General features: G+C 41.3%; 1 protein-coding gene across 1 annotated transcript in view; it reads right to left on the bottom strand.

The window, feature by feature from the left end:
• Positions 1–12,439, bottom strand: part of MED13L (mediator complex subunit 13L) — a 165,770-nt gene that overhangs the window by 83,841 nt on the left and 69,490 nt on the right. The window contains exon 4 of the mRNA XM_028711063.2: positions 11,659–11,742. Coding sequence (XP_028566896.2) covers positions 11,659–11,742 — 84 coding nt within the window. The remainder of the gene's footprint in view (positions 1–11,658; positions 11,743–12,439) is intronic.

Genomic DNA, 12,439 nt, shown 5'->3' with positions numbered 1-12,439 from the left:
CCTGTAAGGGAAACTTAACAGAACTGTGTTCCCAAACCCAAACCAATGGGGAAGGACGCAGCGGATATTATATAAAAACAACCTGGGGGATCTCACTCACAGATCTTCCACGTCACACCTGATTTGGTCCTTTAAAAACCCCACATATTCTGATGATATGTAACCTTGTGGGGAAGGAAGGGGAGGAAACACATTTGTTCTTAGATACCTTCGGTGCCTTTCTCTCTGAAACATGTCGGGGGGGGGGGCGGTTTGCTTTCATATTCTCCTTCTTTCCTTTTAAACATCACATGAGGAATAATCAAGAGGGAAACTTCCACCAAATATTTTTTGCACCTTCTCTCCTTTTAAGGGTAAAGGATGAGAATGTACTCCTCATAAGCAAATGAGAGGCAAGCTGAAATTATGAATAGCTGATATGGAAGGTCGGTTAAGGGAATTTGTCTGTTATTTAGCATTTATTTATTTCTGCCTGAAGGCACATAAATAAATGTTTATTTGGGGGTTGGAGAACAACTTTACTAAAAGGTACAGGCCAATGAATCAGCTGCTATATCATTTTTGGGTGGCACTAGGAAACTAACGTAGGAGGTAACAATTTTGGAATAGCAATAAACTTAAAATCTTATTGTTCCATTTGGAAGACCTTGCTGAGTCTGCTACTCACTGATACTGCTGACTATTAATAATATGAATACATACTCTTTTAGCTATCCCTCCCATCACATTTGCAAATGCTAATTCACATGAACACATCCTGAAGTAGAGAATCAATAGTATGTCAGAAGCTATAAATACTCCTTCCACTACCCTAATGTGAACCTGGCCTTCTAGACACCATTGCCACCTCTCAATTTGCTTACTCTTCTATGCAAGCTACCACTAATTGCATAGTTTTTGGTTGAAACAGCATCAACAGGCAATGACTGTAACTGCTGGGGGGGGGGAAACCTTTGACCCTTTAGATGTTGCTGAACTACAATTCCCACCATTCCTAGCAGTTTCCAACAACTGCTGTAAATGCTAAAGGATGCACTGTTGGCATGCAACTGTCTCGAGAGACAATGGAATGCACCTCTAGGGGTGAAGTCAAACCGCTGTGTTACCTGAGAATTAGAAACTGTCATAGGGGAGATGGAGAAGAGGGAAGCAGCAGTCAATGGGGGGGGGAGAATATGTGTGATTATGGTTACATGTACTCAGGTTTCATTTCAATAAGAAAGTGAAGACTAAAGGCTTTGGAGAAGAAATGAATTTTGAGGAGGGACTTGAAGAAGATAAAGAGCTAGCACCATGCAGTGTTCTGGGAACGAGTCCCAGGCACAAAGGGAGAAGGGGCCAAGGTCAGGTAAAGGAGCAGGAAACCTCTGCCCCCCCAGCACCTGATCCCTAGAAATCTTTTGACACCTCAGACTTGGGTAGAAACAGCCCAAATACTTCCAAATATCTGGAGCTAAGAGATAAAATAGGCCAAATTCAGCATAAGGAAGAAATGTAGAGTTTTTTGAGGATTGAGACTTCTAAAATATCTGGAGAATTTCTTGTGACCAAACTGTCTCAAGATTGTACCATGCTCAGTTCAGAGTGAGGGATAGAAAAAAGAAAAATAATTATTCTGTGCTGCTATTTATGCAACGGCTTGCATGCAGAAAAGTATGTTTGGGGGAGGGTCGTTTGCAGAAAGTCAGCAAGTCATATATGGGCCAAACAACGAAGTAAATAATTTCAAACATTTCATTCTGCTACACTTGGAAAAATCCAGCCAGCAGCTTCTTGTTCCGATACAAGCAATCAGAGCTTCAATTTACGCCTCCTCCATTTAAATATTGTTTTCACATTTCAGACTGTAATTTCTGTCAGAACCAGAATATACCACTTGTTTCCTCCAAAGGGGGGGGAAACTACTTTTGAAGAAAATAAAACCTGGAAAACATTTGGGTCATCCCTACATGCAATACCGTGTCCCGGTTAGCACAAGCAAAGGGAAGAGAGAGGTATTTTTATACCAAAAGGCAGGGAGTATGTAAAGCCAGAAGGATGTTAACTTTGGTTAGGCAATAGGAAGTTTTATGTCCTCACCTGAGCTAATGACAGATATGTGATTTCAAAATGTATATATTATTGCAGATACTTTTAACCACTGCCTTCGGTGTTCCTTCTTCAACTTACTATTAGAGAAACAAAAATGGTGCTTTATTTAAATAGACTTTTAAACAGCAGGCTACTTGAGTGCTTTAGAAAACTGACACCAAATGCTTGATCATCTCCTTCAGGGTTTATGGTTCACAAAGCTGCACACCAGTGAGGTTTAAAAGCAAGTCCTTGTGTTACACATACCATTTGAACAAAAATCTATTATACAATCATTCAGCAGGAAGAAACACAACTTCTGCTCTCAAGCAGGGCACCTTATATTTACAACACCCCCAACAGATACTTTTTCAACCACTTTGTGAAATCGCTTGGCGATTGTTTTCACAATCTTCCTAGTCCTGTGCTTTTACGTATTGGATGGACATTTCCCACTGTTGGCCTACTTATCTGTGCACCCACTGACTACAGTCTTAGGCGGTCTTGTGGGAGGGAGCATTTGCAGCCCAACAGTGTTTTGAATGTTTCTCTTGCTGCACCCAGCCACCTGACAGAATGGGCAAACCTTTCTGTTTTAAAATGACCTGCCTGTTCAGCTAGGTGATTGGGTATAATAAAAACTCAAAAGACAACTCTGTCCACAATATCTGTACACTTCTCCATACAATGCAATGCACACCCTGATCACTGGTAACATATGGATCTATACAACAAGCCATGAGGTCTTAAAGAGACTACAGTAGTTCAATTTGTTCTCTCGTAGCTTTAATGATCAGACACATTAGTGTCTTTAAAGCTTATGACATTTTAATTCCAGAACCTGTGATTTCCCATCACAGTCTAGCATTGGCACCAATGTCTCTGCTATTATTCCTGACATCTGGAACCATAGAACAAAGCCTGCTGATTTTACAATGTCTACACTTGTTTCAGCATAATAGACTCCTAACCAAGGTCACTGTAAATTGAAAATGGATTATGAAGCACAAGCCCAAACAAGGTGTCACAGAAGTAATTTTCTCCTCTGTTGCTTGAGGGGTGGGTGCAGTGTTTTAATCCTATTTGTGCCCAGATCTAGACAGTATACAGACCATCATTCTGGTATAGGAATATCCAATCAAGTTAAAAGCTTTGTTCAGATGGTTAAGGATGGTTGCCCTGCAGTTTAAAAATTTAGTGCTAGTGTCTGAGAAAGAAAGAAAGAAAAACCCACCCCGTGCAGACCTGACACTTTAAACAAAAAATCAATTGCAGCGTCTAGGATCTGGAAATCATCCTCCAACCATGCAAATTAGAGCAGGTAGCCACCGTGGGGTGGGGGGGGGGGAGAGAAACCAAAGTGGTTTGCCATTATTCCTTCCTTCCTAGAGAAGAAGCATATACTTGGATATGTTCATTTAGCAATGACAAAGCCCTTGAGCAAGAAGGAATAAGCACAACCGCCACAGGCAGCTGTACAGGGAAAGCAGAATAGTACAAAGAGCGACAGCTGTTTCACTACCAGTTTGCCAGAGATAAGCTGAGTATCCACTGGACTGGATATTCTCATCTCCCACATTCAACAAAACGTTAGAAAAGACTGTTCAATTATATACAGAGACTGGGTAGGTAAGTCAGGTTGTGTGTCTGTACAAGTCACAGATCAAATTAACTGAGGTTGGGCTGACAATCTAGGAAAGATTAGGCTAGCAGCTCTCTGGTAAGGAGGAGGTGGCCTAGATGCTCACAGTCTATTCCCCAAAAACACAATTTCCACCCCTTCCTCCTTCCCTCAGGAACCAGGTTGCGTCAACATCCTCCCCTCCTGTCCAGTGGCATTCCTTTTTAATGTCAGGTCAATCCATAATAAGATCTCCATCATTCACAATTTGTGGATGGGGAGGGCCAACCTAACATGCATTACCAAAACCTAGGAGGGCAAGCCAGGGAGATGATTTGACCCGGCTGTGATACACCTGGGTATTTGATACAGCATCAGAACTGGCTGATGGGACCTTCTCAATACATTCTGAACCAGCACAAAGCAGCGATTTGGTTTTTGTTCTGGAGTGTTGGATTTGTGGGGGCTTGTAACAATTCTGTTATCAAGGTTCCAGACCACTTTATATGGTGAGGTTTGGTCTTACAAGAGCATTTCCTCCATGCAGAGACTAGGAGTCTGCTTGTTTTATGCTATGTTGTCTTATATTTTTAATGTATATCAGTACTGAATTTGCCCTACAGTGAAGAGCAGGTAATGAATCTGTTAATTAAATAAAATTTTGAAAAACCTTGTTTCTCCAGCAGCCTCTCCATGGTAGAATTATCATCCTTAAAAAAAATTCTGCTCATGTGAGGTTCTGAAAGCATTAATCAGATAATCCATCAAATTAAGTTAATGAATCAATCACAGGCTGATAGACGGATCATTACTGCGAGACGTCTCCTATGAAACCATGTTCAGTGCAGAGGACATTCTTGCTCTACAGCGGGCCTTTCACCAGCTTATGCCTGCAAGCCACCTGTGATCACTTCTCTAATTTGGCCCATCACCGTGCTTTAGTAATTTCATAATATTGAGTACTGCAAGCAACTCTATGCAGAGGTGTCTTCGAAGAAAAATGTTTAGAAATGTTTTAGAAATTTCAGCTAGCACAGAATCCTGAGCCTGATTTCTTCACAGAACAGGCCACAGGGAGTTGGCTTCACATTGAATCCAGACCCAGTTCAACGTGCTAGTGATTACCTTTAAAATCCGACATAACCTGGGGACTGCATTCAAGCATCTCCTCTGAAATTTACCTCTCCACTCCCTTAGATATGTGACAAAGATTCTGCTCCATGTTCATCCTTTATGGCTACATTGAACCTTCTCTGTAACAGCACAAACGCTGAGGAATATTTTGTAAACCAAGGCAAATCTGACCTGAGGTTAAAATGCAGCTTCCCCAGCCATCAAGTGGTTGTTGGAGCTTGGTCTTTTTCCTTTTATCATGCAAAATTTTATCTGGCCAAGTTTTACTCCTGACTGTTTCTCTCTCCCTCTCTCCCCCCCATCTCTCTCTCTCTCTCTCTCTCTCTCTCTCTGTGTGTGTGTGTGTGTGTGTGTGTGTGTGTGTTAGCTGAATAGTAGTTTAGATAACAATTCTATGCAGTATTAAGCCATAAAATGACACCTAGAGCAGTACAGCCACAATAAAATAGTAACAGCAATAATAAAACAAACTATGTGCAATTCTAGGCAATGGATATGAGCCACCCATCTGGACGCATTCCTGCCTGTTTGCTCCAATGCTAAACCACCTTAGAGAAGAGTGGGAACTGCAAGCATAGGATTCTTGGATACTTTAATGGGTCCCGTAAACTTTCTAGGCTAGGACTGGGGCGTTTTTAATGTGACTAACTTGAATTGGACAGGGGTAAGCTGCTTTCTGAACTTATTATTAAAGAGGGGGTGTACTTTTTAATATCAATAATTAATAGTAATAGTAATAGTAATAATATTTTTTTAAAAAAACTAGAAGCTGGCATGACAGTGACATTCCCCACACAAACTGCCTCTGAAGAAAAGGTATACCATAGTCTCTCACCTTCTTGGCTTATGGCAAAGACAATTATTTTTACCTATTTAGTTTATTTACACTGCATTATCAGAGTGCATGGTACTTTAGAGAGTTACACAGGCAACAAACATAGCTCCCTGCCCGCTAGGAGTTTATGATCTAAAATAGGCAGTGGGGAAAACTACAGAAGGAAAGAGAAAAGAATCTAGGCAAACGCTATTAAACTTGATTACAGCTGGAAATTAAGGATTCAAGCAAAGCCAAAGTTGACCCTGAAAAGGTAGGTTCTGATGAGGTATTTGAAGGAAGGGAGGAGGCACCATGTCCATATCCAGGAAAGGAGTTCCCCACTTAAGGCAGAACTAATGAAAGACCCAGGAGATCTTCAGTCAACTGAGGTGTAAGAGGAGAAGCAGCAGAGATCACAAGAGGAGATGTAACTATAGACAAAGGACAGGAAGGAAGAATGGGGGTTATGCTGGGGGTAGCTTTAAAAAGACGAGGAGTTTGTGCTGGATATGGAAGGGGACAGAAAGTCAATAAAGGGATCTGAAAAAGGGTGTCATGCAGCTAAAGTGATAGAGAAGGTTAATAATTCTGGCAGTGAATAATTCCACATGTTTATTCAGAAGCTGTACTTATTTCAATTAGACTGAAGTCTTCACAAAGTGTCCAAAGGACTGCAGTTCAAACCTTATCTGGCTTCAGTCACTTAGCAACTAAACTGAAGCATTTATCCCACAGTGTTACATCTGAATGGCTTGACCCTTAAGAAGGTAGCTGCTACGCAGGGTCAATTCAACCACCACTGCAGTTGTTTTGCCTAAAAGGAAGGCCTGTTTTTATTTAGACTGATGCGGCTGCTGCCACAAGGAAAAAGATTTATACAATCTTATTTAGCTTCAGTTTATGAGACAGGCAACACTCATCCCAAGTTCCTTCTCTTTGAAACTCATAGCAATTAATATTTAATACTAAGCACCAGCTGTTTCTACATGGTGTGGTGTTATTCCCTTGAATGTGTAAATCAAAGCAGCCAAAGCAGTAAAAACCTTCAAATTATGCTGTAATTCACCTCATCTTTAGAAATGGCTTCCTTCACATCAGGCAATTAACTTCCAAGAGTTTGCACCTTCCACAACTTACATGATTTAATGGTAATCAGGACATGACTGAGTTTTATTACATGCTCAAATGGTTCTCTAAGTAAGTGACCAGAATGCTCAGCATACCACAAACGACTGTGCTAATATGCCAAGAGCTGCTCTGTGGGAACATCAATGGCCCTGTTTATCTTTTGCTGGTTGACCTGCAGGGGTGTAGGTTGTGGACCAAACCAAGGATTAGAACTTCAGTGCCACCAGGACAACTGTGTGAGAACAGCTGTGGTTTCCATGGAGGAAGTTGTCTTATGCCAGACCAGATCATTAGTCCATCTCAATATTATCTATACTGACTGGTATATAGTTCTCCAAGATTTTGGACACAGATTTTCCCCAGTGCTCCCTAGAGATGGCAGAGATTTAACCTGGGGTGCACGTGCTCTACCACTGACTTATGACTCCTTGCCTATGCCACACAATTCAGAAGCCATCCAACTGCAGTATATGAGCATGCAAGAGAGACTGTTGTGGCTTCTTGCACCCACAGCCAGGCCGGCCTTTGAAAAGCCCCATGCAGAAAGGTTAGTAATGGAGCAACCCCAGTGCCAGAAGCTGTTCTCATGGGATGGGTCATCTCCACCCAGTCCTGCTTTGATGAGGTTGCTCTCACCTCACCTGGTGCTTCTCCCCACCCCCCTCTGTTGCAGAACCACCATCAAGAGTACACTCCAGGCCAGCTACAAAGCAGTAGCTGCAACTGCTGGGATCAGGGTTGCTTGGTGGTCTTTAAAATACACTCCCTCCAGCCAACTAATTCTTACCCCAGTAATGGGCAAAGTGATGTTGCGGAAATTGCCCACACTCCACTCTTTGTTATTCTCATGCAGAGGTAAAAATGTTTAAAGCAAAGGATTTTCAAGGTTCTATAACACTATATGTGTACTTTAAAACATCAACATTAATATGCAATTGCAGGTATTTCATTTTCATTATCTTTTTTACAAATGAAATTAGAGGCTGCAGAATTAGAAAATGAAGGAAACACATTCTGATCATAAATATCCACAAACTATTTCATCCCACAGTCTCATTAATTCCAGAGTAATTCTCCAGAAATTGAAATACAAAGTTGCATTTAAACCAAATGCAAAGCACTGAACAATGGGAGAATCTCTCAGCACTTGAAAGGGTTACATTCTAGTAAAGATGTATTGGGAAGTGGCACAATTATTTTTTCTGTTCTGACCATCACAAACTAGACACTCTTGCTTTGGAGATTGTGCTGCCAGAGAGATTTAATGATCCCGTGGTTTATTTTTAAGAGGAGTGTCTTCCTCCCCACCCCCACCCCCAAACCAACGTGCAGGGGCAACATTATTAGAATAGCCATTCAGAAACTAAAAAGGAGCTTTTCAGTGTTTACTGATGCCCTTAAGACAATTCATTACAGATATAGTAAGTGACAACACTGTGTGGCAGGCTGCACAACTGGGGCTCCTGACAAATCTAATTAACAGCACATCAGGGGTACTTTGCTTATCCTTTACATACTCCGCCAGCTTTGAGTGTCTAATGAGGAAAGCAGCTTAAACATTCCTAGAACTTCAACTAGTTGAACAATACAGCCAGCAACAAGGCCTCCCCTTAAAAGAACTGATGTCCAGATGTGTCACGTGTTTGTGTAAACGAAGACATTCATGTCAAGACAACTAAAGCAGTTCTCCACAATACTGACAGATGGAACAGACAGAAGTGGGCAGACGCTCTTCATGCAGTCAGCTGCCATTTGTGAACCTAGAGTGGCTGCAGGTAGTTACAACTGCACTGAAAACATCAATTGCCTGTGTACTTAAGACTGTGCACCTTTAAGCCAGGCAAACAAGACCTTATATGCAAATCATATATAGTAAGGGTTACCTCAACAGTTGCAGCTGATTCCTTTACCTTCATAGCCACCCCCAACCTCCCTGTGAACATCCAACATTCCACATGCTGTATTAAACTCTATCTACACTATTCATAACTATAGTAACTCATCCAACCCAAAAGCTAAGGTACTTAATGTTTAACCTCTGGTAACCAACTATATCCATCCACCATATTCCAACTTAAACAGCCTAATATGCAGCCCACTCACCATAAATCACAGTCACCATCTACAAACTGCCAAATGAAACACAAAGGTGAATCTTCTTATTTCAGGGACATGTCCTATTCCCTTTCAAGCATAATTCACACAGTGGGGTCTCCAGCCATTGAAAAAGTAGTGAGGTTGTGCCACTGACTGCACTCCCAAAGTCAAGCAGCTTGCTCCCATTGCTCCCCAGGTCCATACATTGAGTGTGGACATCTGCAAAAGGGAAACCTACAGGATCAAGAACCCCAAATACTTTGAGGTTCTCAATCCCATTGAGATCAACACATGCAAGTTTCCCTTTTACAGTCATCCACATTCAGCATGTGGGCATCAGGAATAGGGCAGGGGATGCTCTATAACATTGGGCTGGGGCCAGCAATGGACCTCCTGTTGCTTCAGTAACTCACTGAGGAGACAACTGAAACCATGTAATTATACAGGGCCCTATACAGTCCTGATTTGAAACTTACTAAGAAAGTCTGAAATGAATGCAAGAGGTGACTGTGCTCCCAACAGAATAGCTGTGTTAGAACTCCAAAGGCTATTAGCTTCAGGAGAAAGAGACAACATCTGCAAGTTGGAGAATTGATGGAGGGGGGGCTATGTGCCAAGTAAGTCTCCAAAAGACAACACATGGAGGCTAAGAGTGGAGGGTTTGTAGCTGAAATCAAATAAATCCATCATAATAGAAGAAAATCAGCAAAATCCAAGGCTGTAAAAGCATACAAAGAATTCAGGAAGAGGCAGTGTCTGAAATACTGCTAATAAACCATGAGTATCATTAATGCAGGCGTGGCACAACCAGTTCTGCAAAGCATCTCAAATATTTGATAGATTATGGAGTGAGACCATGCAGTTCCCATGGATGGTGCAACAGGTGTTCCTGTTTCTCTGGCCTAATCCCAAATGGCTTAAATTTAAGAGAGACACCCTTTTTACAGGGATGTACCAATATCAAATGGCAGGCTGGATGTCCACAGTACTGTATCTCAGTAGAGTGCAGTGAACTTATGTTCTGGCTTCTTTCGTGTCCTTGATTGCTTTTATTCAGGTGACCCTAACAGCTGGGAAGCACCGTGGTCCTGGATATAAGAAATGCTATGCAGTGACTTAGATAGTACAGAAAAACTACAATTGTGCAAATTCACATATTTTGGCTCAGAACTACTTCCAGCTATTAATGGAAAAGTGATTTGCAGGCATAGTGAAAATAAGATTTGAAAAGCACCCGTTGAAGAAGCAGTAACCCTAGCAAAGGCTTTGAGTGTATGAATCCTGAGATTCTGAGCCACGTCGTCCTCCCATCTTGAAAAGATTCTGACGGTCTGAAGCATAAATTACCGTGGAAAGGACAGATCTTTACTTAAGGTAGAAGGTATATATATCAAGCTACATTATTTCAGAACCCTACAAAAGTGTACATCTATCTTGCATGTGAAAGTTAACATATTAGATAAGAAATGTAATAAGGATGGCTGCAATCCTCCAGCCAGCATATTCTAGAAATCTGCATCTGCTCAGCAGTGCCACAAATGCCTCTGTAGGCTTTCCCTGAGCATTAGTTAACCACATGGAAAGTCCTCCCTCTTTCTATAAAGCACATTAAAATCACAAAGCATGTTGCTGCAGCTTTTACTACCACGGATGCAAAGCAGGAGTCAAAAGTGCAATGAAGGAACTGTGGTCTCAGGGGCAAACCCAAGCTTTTAAACTGAACAAGCTGTATGCACGATAAATGCTGGACTGGCAGAATCGCTGAAAACAGAACACACTGAAGCCTCTCTTCACAGCTGGGGACTCAAACAGAAGCACACCACACCACCAGAAACCAATCAGTTTTGCTATTTTTACATTCCTCTTCCTTGCGAAGTAAGCACACTTTTGAACAACTGTAGTTTTTTTTAAAAGTACTTAAAACATTCAGTTCAGTCTGAAATATCTTCTTAATGTCCGCCAACAGTACGCTGCATTTCTGTACCAAATGCATCTGTACTATTTAGCTAAGATTACTGAATTCCTGCAATTCTTTGAAACTGGTGTTTAAAAGAGGAATACATAACATCAGTAGAAAAACACTACTCAAAAACCACTTCCTGCTTAAGTGAAACCTATTTCAAACATTGAAAAGTACCTTAGGCACATATAAATTTTATACAAAACTTTCCTGTAGACCAGTATTCACACATGCAACCAATTATGGCAGTATCAATAAGACTACATTTCCCAATATTTCCTATAAACTTCACTGGGCTTCCTACAAGGTTTTAAAGTATTGCAATACAGACAATTAATACACTGACGGTGTGAATTGATGAGTATCCTTTTCCATTTCTCTCTCTCTATATATATAAAACACACATACACACACCTACCTCAGTCCAATATTTCAACATAAGCTTGCAAAAGCAAAGCAAAAAGGCCTCAAAGTCACGGCACACACACACACACACACACACACACAAAACCACCTGGTTCTGGATATAGCCACCTCTCAAACGAGAAGTGTCAGGGAACCTTGACGGCAACATATTCCAAAGAGTAGGCAAAAAGGTGCTAACACTTCTGTTACAGTGTGCTACAAAGTTGGGAGAGGAGGGAAATCAACACAATAATGTCAAACTCGCTAACAGGGCCACCAAGGACTAGTTATTCATTATCATCATGCAAGAGTGGGAAGAGAATATGTTGGAAAAGTGGGTACATGAACAGGGAAACACCGCAATTAAAGCACCAAAATAGCACTGTCAATTTCGGCAGCATACTTCAAAGCCCTTGGGATCCTTACCTTTTGTTAATGGGTTTTTCATCTTTCTCATATGGCCGGATGAACCATTTGCCAATTCTTACGAAGTTCTTATCCATTAGGCATCTAAAAGAAATAAATTGTGACACCAATTACTCAATAACTACTGAAAATATTATCATCGCCGCACATTCTCCATTGTATTGAGCTTCTATATTTCACATGCAAAGCTCTTCATCTGTTTGCCAGCTCTGCTCTTTTGTGCTAATGATATCAGCCTTGGTGTATCACTGGCCTCCCTCAAGGCTTCCATCTATGGAACTCCTTGAAAAGAGCTGCTCCCCATTAGCTTCTGATACTCCAGTCTCAAGCACAGTAACTTGGAACGGAATCATATTTAATTTCAAGGGAACTTGTTTCCAAAGCAGGCTTGCCCATCTAGCTTTCAATATGTACATCTATACCACTTTCAATATGTACAACAGACAGCTTTTTATTAGCTGGATGTTGGTACTAATGGTCCCCCCAAAAAACTGCTCAGCTGACTGGCCAAGTATTGTCAAATGAAGGTCAAACATTTTATTTAAAAGCATAAGCTTTCATTAGCATTAAAATTGGCATTTTACAAAGCAAGTTCAAGTGGCAGCAGGGAGAGTTCAGTGTTGGATGTGCTGCCAAGAGCAAAGCGAAGTCAGAAGATAGGTGGGCATTCTGCCCCACCCCCCAAGTTTCTTTTGAAAATAATCTGGGGGAAATTAACTACACCACCTAAGGGACTATAAGGCTAGTGATGGGGACATTAGAAACTGACCCTCCTGGCACA

This window comes from Podarcis muralis, chromosome 16 (assembly GCF_964188315.1).
Source record: "Podarcis muralis chromosome 16, rPodMur119.hap1.1, whole genome shotgun sequence".
NCBI classification, from domain to species: domain Eukaryota; kingdom Metazoa; phylum Chordata; class Lepidosauria; order Squamata; family Lacertidae; genus Podarcis; species Podarcis muralis.
This window is presented reverse-complemented; position numbering and strand designations above follow the sequence as displayed.